Source organism: Saccopteryx bilineata, chromosome 2 (assembly GCF_036850765.1).
Source record: "Saccopteryx bilineata isolate mSacBil1 chromosome 2, mSacBil1_pri_phased_curated, whole genome shotgun sequence".
NCBI lineage: Eukaryota > Metazoa > Chordata > Mammalia > Chiroptera > Emballonuridae > Saccopteryx > Saccopteryx bilineata.
In genome coordinates this window covers 323,040,359-323,063,895 of record NC_089491.1, presented here as the reverse complement: position 1 = coordinate 323,063,895, position 23,537 = coordinate 323,040,359, and the positions used below count along the sequence as shown (strand labels likewise).

Here is a 23,537-nt window from a genome sequence, read left to right as displayed (position 1 = left end):
AAATAATCACCTTAAAAACAGTTGCATATACTTTCAAGAAAGCATTCTAGGTCATAAAACACAGCTAAAGCAATTGACGTTTAGGGGATATGAACCCATTTTAGCCCAATTGATACAACTGAGCTAATTAATTAAAGATTCATCTAGTATTTAGTTCAGAATCATCATCAGACTATTTTCATTTCCCTTAGAAATCCCAATATGGCAAAACTTGTATTTTAAAAGTAGAAAAAATGATTTAACAAAAAATGTCATAATTTCATATTATATTTTCAATGCTTTCAAAGCCCAACAATGATTTTTTTTTAATTTTTTTTTCAGATTTCATTTATTCATTTTTAGAGGGACAGAGAGAGAAGCGAGGGAGGAGCAGGAAGCATCAGCTCCCATATGTGCCTTGACCAGGCAAGTCTGGGGTTTCGTACCAGCGACCTCAGCGTTCTAGGTCGATGCTTTATCCACTGCGCCACCACAGGCCAGGCTCAACAGTGATTTTTTTCTCGAGTTTTATTTTATTTATTTTTTAAATTTAATTTAATTTTATTTTTTTTATTCATTTTTAGAAAGGAGAGAGAGAGAAGAGAGAGAGAGAAGAGAGAGAGAGAAGGGGGGAGGAGCAGGAAGCATCAACTCCCACATGTGCCCCGACCAGGCAAGCCCAGGGTTCCGAACCGGCGACCTCAGCATTTCCAGGTCGACGCTTTATCCACTGCGCCACCACAGGTCAGGCCTCAACAGTGATTTTTAAAAAGAAATTAACATGCTTTCATTGAGAAAAATTTAAAAATCTATACAATCAAGCTAATGAAATATTTTATTGTACATAATAAAAGAGGTGATTCAAAATAAAAAAACATTCCAAGCCCAGATGTCTGCAGGGTCTGTGAGAAGAGAACCTCATTGCAGTAAGCAGTGCTCGATGATGAACCCACAATGCACCCGCTGCCTCCAGTATATACTAACAATCACCACAGGCTTGAAATCCCTGGAGCATCAGTCAGTGTAGTTTTTAAAATGTTACAAACATGCATATGATGCACAGAAAGATGAAAAAACTTAGACTGAAACTGCATACTTTATGTACTCCCAGATTTTCTAATGTACAACCAATTAAGAATCACATTAAAGTATTTTAAAATAATATATTGATCCACTGATAAGTGATTTTCTACTCAAATAAATAAGAAAATTTTCATTTTAATGTCACACTGAATTTCAGTACTTTACAATCCAAGAAGAAAAAAATCAACTGAGACATGGTCATGAGTTCAGGATTATATATATTACAATTTGCCTTGTTATAATACATTTGTGGCTTTATGATAAAAATAACTCAGGGACATATGGAATTCAAGCTAATTTGTGTAACTGTCACAAGAAAGAAAGCATTAAATGCATTTTTGAAATGTTTTTTCATTTAATTCCAGAATCTGAAAACAGCATTAGACATTGGCCTTGTTTAAAAAAAGTTTAATTAAACACTAAGCTAGCTAAATAACCACCTTGAAAGCTTTAAACACAAATGATATAGAAAACGCTTTCCCTTAATCTCAATCTTACATAAGTGGAAGAAGTGAGGGGAAAAGGCAGACAATTTCTTTAGCAGCGTATACGGCCAAATCATCAACCACCTTAAACCAAAATGTCCGTTACTGACCCCATTAAATAGAACTGGGCTAGTATCAAGTTACACACTTCAAAAACCAAAAGACAACAATTTTAGGGTTATGGTAAGTAAAATATTTTTGAAACATTTCAAAAACTTTTAACATTAAACTAGAAATCATCATCTCTTCATAATAAGAAAGGCCTAACAGAAAGTGAAATATATTTAAACTAAACTGATTTTCAATCCTCTTTGAACAAAAGAAATGAAAAATAATGGTTGATTAGCTAAGCTTTGTGCTCTAACCAAACTAATTACAGTGATTTAAATGGCAACAGCCCATCTGACTGGGTAGCTTGACAGTTCTGAATACTTCTGCAATGATTTTTAAAAAATGCAAAGACACTACACTGATCCGATCATGCAATGTTCATTTATGCATTCTGCATCTCTTTGCCAATCTTGTAGCTAAGGATCTTGTTCCAGTCGATCTTAGTGCGTGTGACTGGCAGCTGTCGACGTAAGGCTTTGAACGTCGTGTCCGACATCGTCTGATAATTCTCACTGATGGCCGTCTATGAAAATAGTAGTGAAAAGTTTAAAGAAATAAAAGAAACAGAACCATTTATAAAACACACAGATTTTTAGGAAAAACCGTTAAGTAGTCTGTTTCACTCCTTTTGAAAGTCAGATAAACACCCCAAAATGGCTTTAAAGGCAACTAAAAGAAAAAGCTTATAATTTTGAATAATTCAATGAAATAAAATTGTAAACAAGAGTTAACATTTGTAAAACCTCATTTGGATCTATCTTACTATTATCCACTCAGAATAATTTCATAAATTATTGTTTGTAAGGAGTGAAAATTTGTCCAATCCACAAATTAAATGCTGATGTTCAAGAATGTAAAAAGAGGGACAAAATGAAATAGGATCTAGGCAGACTACACGTAATCTAAATGCTTTAGGAAACATCTCCTAAGTTAAAATTGCTGATCAGGATTCCTAACCATTTACAATCTTGACATATTTTGACCAATACTCTGAGTGTGCCTACACTACACAAGTTTGAACTAAAATCAAATAAGCAAACAACGTATACACACCCACAAAAGACATATTATACTGAAATAAAAAAAATTCAGGCTTATGACTAAGATTAAAATTTCAGTGTCATTTATTTATAAGCAACTACAGAAAAAAGAATTTTAAAAATCATACCTGGTATTCATTTTCTGCAGCTTCTACAATCTTTATAAATTCTTTCGCTGTTTGCACCTCATTCTGAATAAAAAACAAAACAGTGAATAAAGTAGTAAAACTATACCACTATTATTCTAAAATAGGTATGCTTATATATGTATCGTTAATAATTATTTAATAAATAGATGAAAATTATGATAAATCAAGAGAAAATACTGTTAAATAATCTTAAGTCCAAGGGGAACTAGGCAAAAATACATATTTTTTATATATATATATTTCTTTATTGATTTTTTTCTTTTTTTTTTACAGGGACTAAGAGAGAGTCAGAAAGAGGGATAGATAGGGACAGACAGACAGTAACTGAGAGAGAGATGAGAAGCATCAATCATCAGTTTTTCGTTGTGACACTTTAGTTGTTCACTGATTGCACTCTCATATGTGCCTTGACCGTGGGGCTACAGCAGACCAAGTAACCCCTTGCTGGAGCCAGCGATCTTGGGTCCAAGCTGGTGAGCTTTTTGCTCAAGCCAGATGAGCCTGCGCTCAAGCTGGCGACCTTGGGATCTCGAACCTGGGTCCTCCGCACCCCAGTCCGATGCTCTATCCACTGTGCCACAGCCTGGTCAGGCTAGGTAAAATATTTTTAAAAACTATCAAATGGGGCTAGTCTCAGTGTTTCATGGTTAAGGAAAGAAAAGTTTGAACACATTGCTGAAAAATACATTTCTAACACCTGACATGCATTCTAATAGCCAATCTTTATGGTATGACATTAGTCATAACTTCCTAATTAATGACTATATCTAAATATTGTTGAACTTACTGAACAATATTTACTGCCATAATACATTAAAAAATGTTATCAATTAGGAATTTAAAGTGAATTTACTGTGCTGTTTAAGTGTTTTCTAGGAAATTATTTTAACTTCCTAATATATGGATTTTTTCTTTTTATTAACTATAAATTTAACAGAAATCTAGACTTTTGTATAAAACAAAGTAAAATTCTCAAATACCTTACTTTATGTATATTACTTATAGTTGACCCTTGAACAACATGGATTTAAACTGGATCCACCTATATTTGGATTTTTTCAATTAATACACACTGTATTAACTGAATTACAGTGAGAAAACATTGTAAATGTATTTTCTCTTCCTTATGATTTTCTTAATGTTTTCTTATTGCTAGCTTACTTTACTGTAAGAATACAGTATATGATATAGTACATGTAACATATAAAATGTGTTAATCAACTACTATATTACTACTAAGGCTTCTCTGGTCAACAGAGGCTGTTAGTAGTTAAATTTTGGGGAATCAAAAGTTATAAAATGTGAAGAAGGTCAGCACTGTTTAAGGGTAACTATATATACATTTACACATACAATCATATATATTTCTATAATGGGTGCATTTTTCTCTGTCCAAAAACAATAAAACAACAATAAAAACCCTGTAAGATAAAGTAACACATTCAGCCCTGGCCGGTTGGCTCAGCGGTAGAGCGTCGGCCTAGCGTGCAGAGGACCCGGGTTCGATTCCCGGCCAGGGCACATAGGAGAAGCGCCCATTTGCTTCTCCACCCCTCCGCCGCGCCCTCCTCTCTGTCTCTCTCTTCCCCTCCCGCAGCCAAGGCTCCACTGGAGCAAAGATGGCCCGGGTGCTGGGGATGGCTCTGTGGCCTCTGCCTCAGGCGCTAGAGTGGCTCTGGTTGCAATATGGCGACGCCCAGGAAGGGCAGAGCATCGCCCCCTGGTGGGCAGAGCTTTGCCCCTGGTGGGCGTGCCGGGTGGATCCCGGTCGGGCGCATGCGGGAGTCTGTCTGACTGTCTCTCCCTGTTTCCAGCTTCAGAAAAATGAAAAAAAAAAAAAAAAGTAACACATTCAGAAAAAGTCAGCACAAACTGACATATGATATATGAGTTCAGTTTAATTACTGAAATAACCATCTCTCACAACTCCATAGTCTATAATTCGGTTGATAAATAAATGTCTCTTAAGAAGAATCTTTGCCCAACGTTAAGCTTCCCAAGGAATATAATAACCAAGTATCCTGTTAAGCAAATAATGCTGCACATATGCTCATGATATAGAACTATACCCAAAACAATGGGTATGGACTGCCTGAGAGTGGTCTGGAGGAAGGTCTGGTGGGGGTGGGGTGGGGAGTGACTGATAATGGGTACCAGATTTTTAGAGGACAAAACTATTTTAACTTAGACTGTATTGTCTGTTGTACAATCTTGCTACATACAAAAACACAGTGAATTTTATACTTCAGGTGAAAACAATGTCTCATGGAATATTAGATATTTATTAGTTTCTTTTACAAGCACATTTTGCAAGAAGAGTATGTCAACTTAAAAAACATAGCTTTCTTCTCTCAGGCAGCATTTGGCTTAACACAGTCATACATATTTTTTAATGTTAAATCAAATTCTTTCTTAAATTAAAAATGAACTTTTCCTTTGCATTTGTAAATTAGCTAATTTTGTATAGCAGTAGTTGATGTTTAAAATATACTGGCACTTTTGGGTATACAGCACAAATGTTTATGCAAAAATGTCACAGTAATGTTATATTAACATCCTTAGGGCAAAGAAATTCCACAAAGGAATAGCTGCACATAATGGAAAGAAGGTGTGAAAACACACTGCAAGAACGTGAAACCAAGTCCCAAGTTTCTCGACAACGGAAAGCTGGACTTCAGAAGAACTTCATTACATCACAATCCCAGCAGACAGAGGGGGAAAAAGCATACAATACAAACATAAAGGTTAGGTACAGGATCAGAGACGTACATTTAAGAGCTAAAACTGTAAAATTCTTATAAGAAAACACATTAAGGTAACTCTTCATAACCACGGATTACACAATGGGTTCTATAATAGACCAAAACCACAAGTAACAAAAGAAAAAACAGATTGGACTACACCAAAACAGAAATGTTTTATTCTGCACTGGACTACCAACAATGTGAAAAGATATATAGAATGGAATATATTTGTGAATCATGTATCTTTTAAAGGACTTACATTCAGAATATATAAGCAGCAATTACAACTCAATAATAAAAACACATTAAGAAAAAAAAAAGAAATAAGCAAAGGATCTGAACATTTTTAATACATAAATGACCAATAAATACATGAAAAAATGCTCATTATCATTATTCATCATGAATATGTAAATCAAACCACATGAGATACCATTTCATATAGACTGAAGAACGGCTATAACCAAAAAGACATAAATTTTGGTGAGGACGAGGAAAAACTGGCACTCTCATATACAACGATGGGAATGTAAAGCGGTCAGCCATTCTGGAAATAGGCAGTTTTTAAAAAATGAAACACAGAACTCCTGTAGGACCCAGCAATTCCTCTGCCATGTGTGCACCAGATAGAAATCACAACACATCTACACAAAAAGTGATGCATGAAGGTTCATAGCAGTAAAAAGTAGAAAACAACACAAATGTTCAGCAACTAATTAATAGATTAAATAAAGTGTGGTATAAGAAGTATCATTTGGCAATAAAAAGGAATGAAATATTGATATATGCTGTAACATGGATGAGCTCTGAAAACATTATAAGTGAGAAGGCCAGTCACAAAAGACCACATATTGTAGGATTCCATTTACATCACAGGTAAGAATGCGCAAGTCCTTAGAAAAGCCACTGCTGGCTGCCCAGGCCTGAGAGTGGTCTGGGGGAAGGGCTGCTGGGGGTGGGGTGGGGAGTGACTGATAATGGGTACTGGATTTTTAGAGGACAAAAATGTTCTAACTTAGTATTGTCTGTTGTACAATCTTGTTATCATACAAAAACACACTGAATTTTATACTTTAACTGGGTGAACTGAATAGTGTAGGAATTGTATCTCAATAAAGCTACTAAAAAAGGTACCAATTTCCATTACTTACTATCTTTAATCTATCTGAAAACATTTTAATCTGAAGCAGAAATATTACATCAAATGTTACTTCCAAAACTGTACTGGTTTATAGAAGTTGGAGGCTGTTTCCGTTTTATTTTAGAATTACTTACAGACACTGTTAAGGAATCCTGTATATCTTTATGACTCACTAGTTGAACATTACCATCTTCATAATAATGAACCTATTAAAAAGAGAAATTACAGAAACAGTATTACAGGCAGGAACCGCCCAGATCCCCATGGCTTCCACAGTCACATCAATGCCGACAACTACCATTTCAGCTCTGACCGAGCTTCTCCAGGGAGCTCCTGGCCCTTCCCAGCCCAGCAAGGCTTCCCGTCCTGTCTCGTGAGCAGTCCAGGTAGCAGCCTTGCAGCTGCACAGGCAAGCCCTCCACTGACCTGACCACGGCACAGACCTTCTGCTGGAATCTAAATGCAAGATTTCCAAAATCAAGCACACAGGACCCCCTCCCCAACACTGCTCCTCTTTTGTGTACTTCCACCAGTCATTTAAGTACTCAAATTCAAAGACATGAATTTATTCACTCAACATTAGTTGAAAGGTTACTAAATATGCCACCTACTAAAAAGGTTCTAGAGACTGGTAGCTTTTAAAAAGACAGTCCCTGACCTCGTAAGAGGTATGTAAAAAATATATTCATAATACTCCAGATTTCAGAAAAAAGGTAATGTGCCTGGGTTTAGCAAAATGACTGACAAGTCACCGAAGACATGGAAACTGAGCTTAGAGAACAGCAGGTACTTAGGATGGAACATGTGAGGTCAGGCCGGGAGAGGTGTGGCTGGAGAAATTCTATAGCTAGGGAACAAGTCGGCTTTGGGCCTTGAATGCCGTGTAAATATGTCTAGGCTATCTAGTAGGTGAGAATGCAGTGTAAAGTGGTTGTAAGCAGGCAAGTAACATCCAGATGTAAACTTAAATCATCTTTCTTAATGGTAGGATGAAAAAATGGATTAGGAAATGGCAAAAGGTTCAGCAATTCAATAAAATAAAGTAACAACTATAGGCCAGGCACAATGCTAAGGGCTGAAGATAGAAATGTGTATGCGACAATCCTAGCTCTCAGACGATTTGGTCCAACAGGGGCAGCGTTTTACAAATTGTCCAGGCAAGAGCTGCTGACACCTAACTGAAGGGCAGAATGTCAGCGAAAATAGCTCTTACCATTAAGCGCTTTTTGTCTGCCTCTATACTAACCATTTTGTCCATAGTAATTAATCTTTAAATAATCACATGAGCTTTTTTGTTGTTTTTTTGTTTTGTTTTTTTTTTAGCTGATGAGGAAACGAGTTTAAATGACTTTCTGATGTCACACAACTATTAATTGGCAGAACTAGGATTCAAACGTAATAACAAGTGTTGGAGAGGCTGTGGAGAAAATGGAACCCTCATTCACTGTTGGTGGGAATGTAAAGTAGTACAACCATTATGGAAGATAAAATGGTGGTTCCTCAAAAAATTAAGTTACCACATGACCCAGCAATGTCTCTACTGGGTATGAGACATTTTGACCCCTAAAACTCAAAAACATTGGTATGCAAAGACAAATGTATCCCCGTATTCATGGCTGCATTATTCACGGTGACCAAGACATGGAAACAACCAAAGTGTCCCTTGACAGAGGATTGGATAAAGAAAATGTGGTACATATATACAATGAACTACTACTCAGCCATAAGAAATAATAATGTATTGCCATTTGTGACAACATGGATGGACCTTGAGAACATTATGCTAAGAGAAATAAGTAAATCAGAAAAAGCTAAGATTTCACTCATAAGTGGGATATAAAACTAAGACTCATAGACACAGACAAAAGTGAAGTGGTTACCAGAGGGAGAGGGAGGGGAGTAAAGGGGGCTAAATATATGGTAACGGGAAGTAGTCTGACTGTGAGTGATGGGCACACAAAGCAATGGATAGTTTGTGTTCTATGGCAACGTACACCAGAAACCAATGTGTTCTATGGAGCAATGTCACCCCATTAAATTTAATTTCTAAATTAAAAAATAAAATAAAATCCAGGTTCTTAACCTCACTTCTCTAGTCTCTAAGGGACAGTCACTGAGACATAAAAGTAATAGGATACAGGACTAGCAATTAGAAATGTGTATTAAGAGCCAGATGATAGAGCAGCAGCACCTAATTCATCTTTATACCTTTCTGGTTCTTGGCACACCTTTCATGATAGTTGATCAACAAATGTACTGAATAAATGAGTGAACCAAGACAGAAAAAGATAAGTCAGTATTTTCCTTTCACTTCTTTAGTAGTATCTATATTGAAATGCCTGGTCTTGGTTATCAAATACTCTTTGATATAAATTTGAGCTTAAATTAAAAGTCAAAGAATTCAGTTTTAATGGGTTTCATATAAGCCAAAAATGAGTACAGAAGATACTCATATATACATAGGTACTGTATACATATAATATATACAAGTACATCTATTTCTAGACCTAAACACACATATCATACTTCACCCAACTGCACGCAAATGAGATGACAGAAGATGCTTATGTGAACAAATTACATAAAGAGCAGACCAAATAACATCGCCTAATTTTAGCTGTGTTTTTAGAACCTGTCAGCTATACTTGCAGGTTTTTGATGACTAGAGAATGAACTACAAGGTTATTTATTTACAAGATGAAATCAGCACTCCTTGTTTTTTCACATACCTCAAAGAAATGGTTATTGTATATTATGAAAGTAAAATATAAACTTATAAATCAACTATTTTTCAATTCAGAATAATTTAAAGGTTAGTAAACAAATTCCTTCAATTTTATACCTGAATTTTCAAGATGCCAACCACTTGAGTTGTTGAAGGAGTGATTGTAAACTTCCACTCTGACCTCCAACGACCGTTCCTTAAAAATAAAGAGAAAAAAACAAAACAAAACAAAAAAACAGAAGTTGTAAATAGGTAGGGAAAATAATTTGAATAAATTTTAAGTTCCAGATTTAAATTAACATTACACTATAAGAGCATGTGGGGGATGGATGCTGGACACTCATTAAACTAAAACACACAAACTACTTTTAAAGAACAATTTTAAGCTACTTCTTCAGTTGACTCACCTTTGTATTAATTAGGAATAAAATTAATAGAGGTTCAGATTATCAGGGGCTTTCATAAATATAGTCAATGCAGTTTAATATCCAGTGAGTGATACAAAGTACCAAATAATTTAAAAATAATAATAATACATACTCTTTTTTTTTTTTTTTTTTTTTTTTTTACAGAGGCAGAGATAGACAGGGACAGACAGACAGGAACGGAGAGAGATGAGAAGCATCAATCATCAGTTTCTCGTTGTGCGCGTTGCGACTTCTTAGTTGTTCATTGATTGCTTTCTCACATGTGCCTTGACCGTGGGCCTTCAGCAGACCGAGTAACCCCCTGCTGGAGCCAGCGACCTTGGGTCCAAGCTGGTGAGCTCTTTGCTCAAGCCAGATGAGCCCGCGCTCAAGCTGGCGACCTCGGGGTCTCGAACCTGGGTCCTTCCGCATCCCAGTCCGACGCTCTATCCACTGCGCCACCACCTGGTCAGGCATAATACATACTCTTAAGGAAGTTTTTATATCTAGAAAGAGAAGGGCTATAAAGAATTATAAGCATAGATTTCCCCCCCTCTTGCCTGACCAGGCGGTGGCACAGTGGATAGAGCATCGAATTGGGATGCGGAGAACCCAGGTTTGAGACCCCGAGGTCGCCAGCTTGAGCGCAGGCTCATCTGGTTTGAGCAAGGCTCACAAGCTTGAGCCCAAGGTCACTGGCTCGAGCAAGGGATACTCGGTCTGCTATAGCCTCCCCCCCCCCGCCACCCCCCCCCCCCCGTCAAGGCACATATGAGACAGTAATCAATGAACAACTAAGGTGTCACAATGAAAAACTGGTAATTGATGCTTCTCATCTCTCTCTGTTCCTGTTTGTGTCTGTTCCATCTATCCCTCTCTCTGACTCTGTCTCTGTAAAAACAAGCACCCCCCCCCCGATTTCCTGCCCCTTTCCAATTTTAGATTTAAAGTTTTTACATAAAAGGCACATCTTCCTCACACTTCCTGAATGATTTTTGGTATAACAGACTAATATATATTCATCAAGGTAGGAAACTGTGATGTCAGTTACTCATGTCTGTCTCCCAGGTAATGAATTTCATCCTCCATCCCCATCACCCACAGCCTTTCCACAGCAACTCCTTCTCTTCTGACCTTTACTTGCTCTTTGCATGCTAAAGACATTCTGATATGCAAATCTGGATCTGTTAAGTTTAGTTTTTTTGAATAGGCTACATTTCTAAAATAATCACAGGGCTAGTAGAACACTACTGGCTTTGGTAGAAAATTATTTCTGGGTTCTGTTCAACATGAAAATCTGCAGAATGATGATACTCTCATAACCAACATTAACACTTAACATCTAAAAGACATTATCATTAAAACACTGTTTATGTTTTATGTACAAAATAATAGATAATTGTGTGGTATGTCTTGATTTTAGTGACTCATCCAAAATTATCCATAGAAGCTCAGGTAGAAAGAACCCAGGTCTATCCATCTTATTTTGTGATTCCAAAAAATGTTACTCCTTTTATTTAGGTATTAGTATCAGGCGCTAGTAGAAAGTCCAAGTATATACATTTCAGATTTATTATGACAATATGCACATATCACTAATCATAAAAAGAAAAAAAATTCCAAATCAAGTAATGGTACCAATTTGAGAACTATTTTAAAAGTTCCTTCCAAAGACTATTATATAGTGATAGTAAATTACCCTGCGTAGATAGCACCCTTTCATCAATGGTGTAAACCCAACAGTTAGGTGTTCCAGCCTTTAATTATATTCTTGCCTTTCTTCTATTAATGCTGGAATTACAAATGTGTCTTCATTCAGCAAACATTTATTAATGCCAATACTGCTAGACATTAGGGAAACGGTAGAGACTAAAAAGAGAATGTGATTAGTGAAATGTGTGCAAAACATGCAGGAACTCTGTGTGTGTGTATTTTTTTTTAAAGAGAGAGGCCAGGAGAGAGAGAGAGGAAGATGGAACTGCTCCTGTATGTCCCCTGACCAAGGAATCAAACTGGCAACCTCTGTGCCAGGACAACACTTCAATCAGTCGAGCTATCCGGCCAGGGCTTAAATTTTTTTATTGAATGAGAGGCAGAGGAAGCAAAGAAAAGAGAGAGGAGGGGAAAGGAAAGCATTTATTGTTCCACCAGTCATGTGTTTTTTGGTTGCTTCTTGTGTGTGCCCTGACCGGGGATTGAACCTGCAACCTTCTTTTTCCGGGACAATGCTCTTAACTGACTGAGCTAACCGGCCAGGTCTCCTATTTTCTAATTTTTATTCTATCTCTATTTTAGGCTCGTTGAAGTATATTTCTTCATATCAAAGTATTTAGATTTTACTGAGATTTTGATATGTGATGTTTAGCACTTTGGAATATCATATAAATTTTGCCTTTTCCAATAAAGTGAAAATCATTTTTACCTTCAATGATATAATATTCATAGTGAGTAGTTTGGAAAAAAAGTATTCAGGTATGTAAAGTGAAATAGTGAAAAAAACAACAACTTAAAGACAGACATTATCTTCATTTTACATTTGCTAAAGCTCAAATAAATTATATTTTTGAAGACTTACTGATTTTATATTATACATATCCTGGCACAAAGAGCATACATAGTAATTTTGTGCAGACTTCTTTCTTTAGGATGCCGGTACATAAATGCTACAAATTTTTAACTATAAAACAGAAAAACTACATTTCTATTAACTCCATAAAAGTAGCTTCGTGTACCAGAATCTTGAAGTGACGGTAGCTTGTTGTTAAGGTGTACATTTACATATGAAATTGATTTTCCTTCAGTGAGAATGTATCTGCATTCCTCCAAATGTTCTCGGTCAACCTGTAACCTTGCATGTAGGTCTGAGGTGATTAAGCAGTGGAACAGGCTTGGGCCACAGACCAAACTGGTCCATAGGGGTCACGGACACCTTGAGGAGCACCAACCAACCTGGCTAACAAGTCAAAGACTAACATAGTCAAAAGGCAAATATTATGACCATATTTAACTCCGATGACCGTAGCATGTATTAACTAAAAAGGGGAATATAAAGATAAAGATTTCATTTAATTCTGGACTTATCATTGCTTAACCAGCCACAAGGTACCCCACACGAAATTTATCTCAAGTTCACACACAAAAAATAATTCTTCACTTTATAATTACCTCTGTCCTCCTCCCTCATGTAAGTCTCATTCAGAAACAACCCCTCTCAGAATGAGCATATGGGCCTCTAAACTGTCAGCTCACGGGCACACATGTTCCTGTAGGATGCTGCCTGCTGGTCTCTGACAACACTCGACACTCCCACGCTCTCTGCACTATCAGTGGCTTTACTGCTGCCTTTAAATGAGGCTGGTGACAGCTGATCAAAAGGCTGACGGTGTTTTTTTTCTTTCAATTTTATTTTGTATTGGTTTCAGGTACAGTTTAGTAGTTTGATAATCACAAGCTTACATGTTCCCCCTCAGTATTTTCAATACCCACTGGCACCATACATAGTTCCCACAGTTATTACTGATTATGTTCTGTATGCTGTACTTACATCCCCGTGACTACTCTGTAACTACCAATTAGTGCTTCTCAATCCCTTCACCTCTTACACCCAGTCTCCCAAACCCCCTCCCTTCTGGCAACCATCAGTTCTCTCTGTGTCTACGAGTCTGTTTCAATTTTATTTCTTCTGATCTTTAGATTCCACATGTAAGTAAAATCATACAGTATTTGTCTTTCTGATTGACTTACTGGGTTGAGACTAGGGCCATCCATGCTGTCGCAAATGGTCTGATTTCATCCTTTTTTATGGCCTAGTAGTATCCCATCATGTATATGTACCACAGTTTTTCTATCCACTCATCTACTGTTACACACTTGGGATGCTTCCCTATCTTGGCTATTGGCAATGCAGTGAACATAGGGGCACATATAGTTTTTCAAATTAGTGTTTTGAGGTTCTTCAGATATATACTCAGAAGTGGAATCTCTGGGTATAAAAAGGCTAAAGTTTTACTTATGTTTAGACTGGTCTTAGTCAATTATCACAAACAAGGTATAGGCCCAATCAATAAAGCAAGAACCTTTTACAAAGAATATAATAATGTCAAAATTCCCCAATACACAAAAATTTTAACTTACCAAAAGTTTTTTGCTTGGAACTGATGGCTTTCTATGCATGCAATAATAGTTTGCTGTCCATCTATTTTTTTACCATATACCTTAATGACAAAGAAAACACAAGAGTGAATTTAGGGCCAAGACAGTCCAATTTTAAACATCTAAAGAATACTGAAAATCGTATAGCGCTTTGGCAGTAACATTTAACACTCAAATATGTATACTTAACCACAGATTCTCAATGGATCACACAAGAACTCACAATTAGTAAAATATAATTTACTGAGTAAAACTGTACTCTGAAGTAGTCATAAACATCCCTTGACATACCACACTTGTCTGGTTGTTTGCATGAAATACAAAGTGGACTTAGATTGTGATCATCATCTTTGTTTACTTCACAATCTTAGAGACTGCAATTTCTAGTCATTAAAAAGTTAATTTACTTATAACTAAGACAGGTTGTTAAGAGCGTGCCTAAGACACTATGACAATGTTATTTTACCTCTTGCCTGCTGCTTTAAAAGTAATGAATAAATTGTGCCTTTCAATTCCCCAGAAACAAATGCAGACTAACTAAACCTAAACACCTTTATTTTTGAATTATCCTTCCAAAATAATACTAATCAAGAAGGTTATAATTCGAAGAATTTATAAGGTATTTTAGGTTATGCTGCCAAATCTCTCAAATTATTGAGAGCTAGATACTTAAGGGGACCATATGAACTTTTTATCTTACCCAGGAAACTTCTGAGAGGGAAACAGGGTTTTATTGACCATATTACTAAAAGCTAGGATATATGGTCACCTCAGGTAGGAGAGGTGCGCAGAGGCCAAGTCCATTGGGCCTTGAAATCCATGTTCAGGCCTGACTAGGCAGTAGCACAGTGGATAGCGTATCAGACTGGGACACAGAGGACCCAAGTTCAAAACCCTGAGGTTGCCGGCTTGAGTGCAGGCTCATCTTGTTTGAGCAAAGCTCACCAGCTTGAGTCCAAGGTTGCTGGCTTGAGCAAGGGGTTACTCGGTCTGCTGAAGGCCCACGGTCAAGGCACATATGAGAGAGCAATCAATGAACAACTAAGGTGCTGCAACAAAGAATTAATGCTTCCCATCCCTCTTCCTTCCTCTCGGTCTGTCCCTTTTTGACCCTCTCTCTGTCTCTGTCACACACACACACACACACACACACACACACACACACACACACAAAAAGGAAAGCCATGTTCAGAAGCCTAGACTCTTGATCTTAGGTGCAATGGGAAACTGCGGAAGGATTTTAAGCAGAGGCTTTTCGTAATCTAACTAGCATTTTAAAAGATCACTGTCTACAGAGATCACAGAAGCACAAACAATGCTATGGAGGGAAAATTAAGCTCTCCTGCTTTCTAACATATTTACCCTGGAAACATAAAAGTAGCTTAAACCTATGAAAGAACAGTAAAAAAACATAAGTAATTTTATTTTAAAACATGACATAATTCCTCTTCTAAGTAGTTATGTTTGTTCTAAGATTTCTTCACATAATAAATAAGTTAGATCTGATCTTATTGAGACATGTCATGAACACGAGTTTAAAGAATCTCATCATAATCATGCTCCTCTAATGAATAGATGCGAAATCCTACTTGAATTTCATTAAAGGTAGAGCATTTTTCCACTTTTGGCTATCATATATATTCACCATTTAGAATTAAAAAAAAATAGGCCCTGGCTGGTTGGCTCAGCGGTAGAGCGTCGGCCTGGCATGTGGGGGACCCGGGTTCAATTCCCGGCCAGGGCACATAGGAGAAGCGCCCATTTGCTTCTCCACCCCCACCCCCTCCTTCCTCTCTGTCTCTTTCTTCCTCTCCCGTAGCCGAGGCTCCATTGGAGCAAGGATGGCCCGGGCGCTGGGGATGGCTCCTTGGCCTCTGCCCCAGATGCTAAAGTGGCTCTGGTTGCGGCAGAGCGACGCCCCGGAGGGGCAGAGCATCGCCCCCTGGTGGGCAGAGCGTCGCCCCTGGTGGGCGTGCTGGGTGGATCCCGGTCGGGCGCATGCAGGAGTCTGTCTGACTGTCTCTCCCCGTTTCCAGCTTCAGAAAAATACAAAAAAAACCCACCAAAAAACAAAACGTTCTTAAAAGCATTTACTTCAAGAAATAAAAAGGATGTCAAGTTATATAATGTCAGTTCTGTAAGTTACTGTAAATTTCAGGAGGTCATAAAAGCAGTCACATTTACAAAGACAGGAGAAAGGTGCACAATGGTAACGTACAGTGCAGACCCCATTCGGGTAATGCTCTTTCACATAAGCTCGCAGAGCAGTTTCTACTGAAGTTCTCCAGGATTCAACTGCATTCTCAGCTTCATACGGTCTTGGATCAGTTGCTTCCTTTCTTAAGTGATCAAATTTGAAGCAGATTCTGTTTTTTGGATCCAAAAATTTTCCATTTCCCACGTCGCCATGTTCTGTTATCAATACCTTCAATGGTACAATAAATTTTGGGAAAAAAGTATTTAAAATAGTATTTAAATAATGACATATATTAATATACATTCACTTCAACATTTTCTTTAAAACTGTAAGTCTATTCCAAACAACAGGTTTAAATATATGGCACAACTATAACACTTCAAAAGAGTAGACAAGACAGTAAGGCTTCTTTCTCTCACTCAGCTTGGATCAGTGTATCTGACCTAATGAAATTTCCAGCTTCCAGTGGAAAAAAAATGCATCTTTTAATACACTGTTGGAGTTAGTTTTTTTTGAGAACCATGAACAGCTTACTATTTGTTATTAGGCTCCAGTTCCTCAAGTCAAGGATCTGAAGAAAACCTCCAATAGAGTGTTTATAAAAATGGTTTCAATCCAATGAGACTGCTCTTTAGCATCCTACACGCTCCTGGGCCAATGATCTCATTCACTGTTAAGTGTTGTCCTCTTGTTTTTTTATAAGCCAATCACTGACAGTTATTTTCAATTGACTTCCACATTTTTTGAAATGTAATTTATTTATATACATACATTTAATTACACATGCACAAATTTGACATGTTGTTCTTTGTTTTTAAATTTTTCCTTTTCCTCCCCTTGCAACTCTCCTAAATGTTGACTCCTTATCTATGTCAGGACTTTCCCATCTCTCTGATGTTAATCATGAAAACAATATATCCTTCTAAATTTCTTTTAGTCATATAATCCTACCTAGAAAAATATATACAGGCCCTGCCTGACTGGCTGACTCAGTGGTAGAGCATTGGCCCGGCGTGTGCATGTCCCGGGTTTGATTCCCAGTCAGGACACACTGGAGAGGCACCCTCTGCTTCTCCACCCCCCCCTCTTTCACTTCTCTCACTCTTTCTTAGTCTCCTATAGCCATGGCTCGACTGGAGAAAGTTGGCCCCTGGAGCTGAGAATGGCTCCATAACCTCAGTCTCAGGCACTAAGAAAAACTTGGTTGTTAAGCAAGAAAGCAACCCCAGATTGGCAGACCATCATCTCCTAGTGCAGTGGTCCCCAACCGTTTTTGGGAAACGGACCGGTTTAATGTCAGAAAATATTTTCACGGACCAGCCTTTAGGGTGGGATGGATAAATGTATCATGTGACTGAGACAAGCGTCAAGAGTGAGTCTTAGACGGATGTAACAGAGGGAATCTGGTCATTTTTTAAAAATAAAACATCGTTCAGACTTAAATATAAATAAAATGAAAATAATGTAAGTTATTTATTCTTTCTCTGCGAACCAGTACCAAATGGCCCATGGACCAGTACCGGTCCGCGGCCTGGGGGTTGGGGACCACTGCCCCAGTGGGCTTGCTGGGTGGATCCCAGTCTGGGCGCATGCAGGAGTCTGTCTCTGCCTCCCCTCCTCTGGTTGGGGTGCATGCAGGAGTCTGTCTCTGCCTCCCTTCCTCTCACTGAATAAAAATATATGCATATATACACATACATATCTATATATACTTAAACATGATTACTGTATAGGATTTTTTTTGGGGGGGGAGGTCATTGTTTTATATGAATAGAATAAAATGCACGCACACACATTTTTCTGCACCTGGCTTTTTTCAACATCAATACCTTATGCAAATCCTTCCAAGTCAACTGGTATACCTCTCACCCTTATTTTTAATGGCTGCATAATATCCTGTGACGTGGGTATGACAATTTATTCTACCATTCCACTATTAATGGATTATCTCTTTATTTCCAGGTTGTTTTCCTTGTTGGGAGGGAGTAAGGGCACATACATTAAAAATGTTGATGTACATATATTTTAACATACTGATACTTTTATTTCCATTGGATGCTTCTATTTCTCTTGGATAGATTCCCAGCAGTGAGGACAGAGGTAAAGGTTGTTTTCTAAAAAATGACTGTAACAGATCAGATTTTTACGACTACTATATGTATGATAGGTTTCCCTTCACATTATCACAATCAATAAGCATACAGCTCCTTTTTCCAGTCTGATGGGCATGTATCTCATTACTTTATATTTCTTTGACCCCTGACAGATCTAGATATCTTTGATATTTAGTGGGCCATTTGTTCCTCTATGAGCAAATATCTTTTAATATTTTTCTATTTATTTTTTCTATTTACTTATTGATTTTAGAGAGAGGAAGAGAAAGAGAGAGGGAGAAAAAAAGAGAGAAAGACATTGATTTGTTGTTCCACTTATTCATGCCATCACTGTTGACTCTTTTTAGGTGCCCTGAGAAGGATTCAAACCCACAACCTTAGCATATGGGGATGACACACTAATTAACTGAGCAACCCAGCCAGGGCCTGTCCATCTTTTCTTTTATAGTTTCTGGGTTTCCATTCTTCGTTGCAGCACCTTAGTTGTTCATTGATTGCTTTCTCATATGTGCCTTGATGGGGGGGGGGGGGGCCCTACAGCAGAGCAAGTAACCCCTTGCTCAAGCCAGTGACCTTGGGCTCAAGCTGGCGACCTTGGGGTCTCGAACCTGGGTCCTCCGTGTCCCAGTCCAACGTTCTACCCACTGCACCACCGCCTGGTCAGGCTCTGGGTTTCCATTCTTATTAAAGATGGTCTCTCCTGCCCCAATCTTATACATGTTTTTAAAATTTTAGTCATTTTACAAATTTTTAATCCACCTGAAATTTATTTCTGTGTATTATATGAGACTGAGGTTCAACTTACCTTTTTCTTGATAGAAACCAGCTGTGTCAATATATTTTATTATATTTCTAGTTAAATGATAAACTTATCATATATAAAAACGTTAAGATATTTTGGGACTAAATCCTGGTACTACATGCTGCTCTACTGACTTCCTGTCTACTCTACACAAGACCAACCTGACTTAACTTCACCATGGTTGTAAAGGATCTTGTGCCATCTAGTAAGGCAATTCTCTCTTACCATTCCTACTGTTCCTATTACAATTTTTTCTTGTTTTTTTTCCCCCCAAGCATATATTTTTTCACCTAAACCTTATATAAAAATTCTGACCAATTAAAAGAACTATCAGATTGTAATCAAATTGCATTAAATCATATTTTAATTTTTAAATAATTAAACTTTGTATCTCAAAATGAAGGGTGGTATACCTTTCCATTGTTCGGATCCTGTTTTATGTATTCCAAGACAACCACCACTTTCTTCATAATCCTATTTCTTTCTTGTCAAGGTTATTCCTAGGTTAATGTATAATTTTACTGCTATTTAAAATAGAACTCTACTCCCTCCACCCAATTCTAGTTTAAAGTACTTACTTGCTATAAAAAAGGAAAGCTAAGGAGTTTTGTAATTCAGCCATCTCATGGAATTCTTTTAAGTCTAGTTTTTTTGGTTGAGAGGTTAAAGTCTCTCAGTATTTCCTAATATATAAATCATATCACCTACAAGTTCTTCTCTTCTAAAACTTTAAAAGTTCTCATTGTCTGGTTGTATTTGCTATAACTTCACTTTTTAGAAATAATAATAGCAGATATATCTGGCTAATTTTCTATTTTAATTAAAGTTATTTATTTATAGATTATATTTACTATTGGTTTTTTATTAACCTATTTTTTCCTGTTTGTATGTAACTTAATGTTCTTGTAATGAATCAGCTGCTAGATTTTTCAAATTTCTTTTTACTGTCTACTGATATATCGTAGGTTTTTCTCTGATTTGTTGGTCAATAGGTAAGACCAATATATTGAATTAAGCAAAACAGAAACAAAAACAACAAAATCCACATTGACACACAATATACAGATGATGTATTATAGAATTGTACACCTGAAATCTATATAATTTTCTTAACCAATGTCACCCTAATAAATTCAATTAAAAAAAAAAGAAATAGAAAAAAATAAAAGGTCCATTTCCCCCTAAATATCAACCCAATTAAAGAAAAACTATCTTGGGCTTAAATCGGGGTTTCTCAACCTCAGCAGTACTAATGTCTGGGCCTGGATAATTCTGGGTAGAAGGAGGCTGTCCTGCATACTGCACACTGTCAGCAGCATCCCTGCCTGGCCTCTGCTTAGCAGATGCACTAGCAAAAGCCTCCCAGCTTAACAACCAAGACTGACTTCCAACATTATCAAACGTGCACAGGCACACCTGGTTGGGAAGCACAGGCCTAAATTATCCAGAAACAGGTTCCTGTACAGGTAAACTAAAAGGGAGTATTTATCTTTCATCTGAGCTTGATGAGAATGCTAAAGAGAAAAGTGGTGTGACAGTTGTGATACCCTACTGATGACCTCCCTGGTCATCAGTAGGTCATTGGGTCACCCCACTCTGTGTCTGTCCTCAGGTCCCGTCTGACTGCCCTCACAACCTCCTCGCCCTACTGCTCTGGCTCTGGCAGCCTGCTCACTTGCCATTTGGTATCTTTCCGACTGCACAGATATTTAGAGATCTCTCTGATGGTCTATAGCCGGTGAAGTCCAGATAATTTCTCAGTCGTTTGGGGAGCAGCTGTCGTGCTGCCAAGGTTTCCACTCCTCCTTTCCAGGTTATCATCTTTTCTAATTTAAGCCTAAGCTGAGCCCACACAGCAACCTAGAGAAGCTGGAATCTCTGGTTGATTTTATCAATATGTGGACATATAGTTCAGGAAGCCAAACTGTTGGCTTTGAGAGTACAGATGTGATCACAGGTTGTTCCTTACACATGTGTAGTGAATGCAAGACAGCAAAAGTTTGTTTTGGGAAGGACTCTACTATCTGTTTCAAATAAGAAGTGACTCTGGTGTACAAAACATTTAAACCAAATTGTTCTGTCTTATAATGCACTCTGTAAACATCAGTTCTGCAGGGGGGGAAAAAAAGCATCCTCCAAGGCAGGGTTATAGGCACTTCTGGGAGCTGTAACCCCATGCAGGCTCCAGAAATATGTGCCTTCCAAGGGCTGGAAAATTCTGAATTAACAACAAATAATCAGAGAGTGTAACAAAGAGTTCAAGTACAAAAGACTTTACTTTCACAAGGTTTATGAAGTAGTAAAGAGGTTTAAGATGCAGACCTGAGTTGGACACCTGAAACCTGTATATGTTAACCAGTGTCCCCCAATAAAACTCGATTAAAAAAAGATGCAGATCTGAGATTGCAAACGAAGAGCAGGCTAAACTGGGACTATGGGGGTGCGAAGATCAATATACTGCCTTACACAGAACCACTCTTACACTCCAGTGTTAAACTCTATTTAGTCTTGACATATTATTCTTTTGATATATTCCTAGATTCTACTCATTGATATTTAAAGTTTTAAAATTCATAGTTATATGTGATATTATTGTAGTTTCTTGTTTTGTCTTTATTAGATTTAAATATTAAAATGATGCTAAGTTCATATAATGAGTTTGGGAGCTACCCAACATTTTAAAAAGATGCATTACCTGGACCCAGCAAATCTTACAGTGATTTATCTTAAGAAAATAGTCAATGTACACAAAGGTACAAAGATGTTCAATACAGCACTGTTTATAACATTTAAAAAAATCCCTGCTAAGAGAGGAAGAAAATAAATTTAGAAGATGAATAAAATGAAACACTGTGTGGCTTTTCCTATGTGTATATATTACACATGCACATCTCCATATTTAAGTTTCTGTGTTCCCTTCAGTTCTAAGTCATCTTCTGTCTAGTCTCTTTTCCCCTGTAACTAAGACTACATATTACATAATAAATAATGCCAAATATAAGCTCTGACATAACTAGCCTTTAAGAACTAATTGCTACCACTTTCAACCACTTTCTTTGTCCCACCTACTAGTTCTTCTTCATATTGTTTTATATGAATTGTGCTTCACATAAGCAGAGCACAATATAAATACAATCCTGGTTCAATTATTAGTAACTCTAAACCAAAAAAAAAAAAGTTAAGAATGCTAGTGAACTTTTGTAGCTCTTCTTAGCAATTCTAACTTGTGCTTTGGAAAGAAGAGATTTAATAATTACTAAATGCTAAATTATTCACATGAAGCACTGCAGAATTCCATAGCAACCAAATTATAAAGCTCACTAACATATATATCCTAGATTTTGGGTTAATACAAGATTATTTTCCTACAGAAAACAGGAAAGTGAATTTAAAGCAATTGTTGTCTAAAATCTTAGAATAGTCTTTTTACATCACTTCACAATTCTTACAGGTAACATTAACCATTATAAATGAAACAAAAAATACACACATACCTGATCTTCATAACCTTCAATTTTTACTGGAGTAAACTGGTCCAAGTTATACTGTGCAAATGCACTAAAAAAGAAAAGGGCCAATTACTTAAATTACTTATTCAATACCCTTAAAAAATCAAACTCACTTGTCAATAAAAGTCACGTGGTAAGTTAATTAAAATTCTAATTTTCTATTGCTGATCTTATATTTTTTATTTATTTATTTATTTATTTATTTGTATTTTTCTGAAGCTGGAAACGGGGAGAGACAGTCTGACAGACTCCCGCATGCGCTCGACCAGGATCCACCCGGCACGCCCACCAGGGGTGACGCTCTGCCCACCAGGGGGCGATGCTCTGCCCCTCCGGGGCGTCGCTCTGCCGCGACCAGAGCCACTCTAGCGCCTGGGGCAGCGGCCACAGAGCCATCCCCAGCTCCCGGGCCATCTTTGCTCCAATGGAGCCTCAGCTGCGGGAGGGGAAGAGAGAGACAGAGAGGAAGGGGGGGGTGGAGAAGCAAATGGGCGTCTCTCCTATGTGCCCTGGCCGGGAATCGAACCCTGGTCCCCCACATGCCAGGCCGACGCTCTACCGCTGAGCCAACCGGCCAGGGCTGATCTTATATTTTTTAAACTGATGACTGATAATCCAACTTTCAATGTTTAGCAAAAGAAAATTAAATTAGTTAATATAATTAGTCTTTTCATTCAAAACCCTGTAAATAAATGTTAGCCCTCTATAAGATACATATGCAATTATTCAGGCATGTGTTAGGGAACAGCACACCAGGAAACAAAGGTGGCGCTGTGAGAGAGCAGAGTAATCAGAATGACCCTGTGCTCAAAGGGCTTATACCTGAACAGGAGAGAGACTACACAAACATGACAGTAAGCCACAGGAGAACATACATAAGAAAATGACCAAAAAAAAAA

General features: G+C 37.5%; 1 protein-coding gene across 1 annotated transcript in view; it reads right to left on the bottom strand.

The window, feature by feature from the left end:
* Positions 1 to 791: 791 nt before the first annotated feature.
* Positions 792 to 23,537, bottom strand: part of CAPZA2 (capping actin protein of muscle Z-line subunit alpha 2) — a 57,905-nt gene continuing 35,159 nt past the window's right edge. Inside the window, exons 4-10 of the mRNA XM_066262161.1 lie at positions 22,624 to 22,687; positions 16,235 to 16,441; positions 13,999 to 14,078; positions 9,575 to 9,653; positions 6,867 to 6,938; positions 2,827 to 2,889; positions 792 to 2,181 (exon numbers count right to left, since the gene is read on the bottom strand). Of these exons, the coding sequence (XP_066118258.1) occupies positions 2,041 to 2,181; positions 2,827 to 2,889; positions 6,867 to 6,938; positions 9,575 to 9,653; positions 13,999 to 14,078; positions 16,235 to 16,441; positions 22,624 to 22,687 (706 nt within the window). The 3' untranslated portion in view covers positions 792 to 2,040. The remainder of the gene's footprint in view (positions 2,182 to 2,826; positions 2,890 to 6,866; positions 6,939 to 9,574; positions 9,654 to 13,998; positions 14,079 to 16,234; positions 16,442 to 22,623; positions 22,688 to 23,537) is intronic.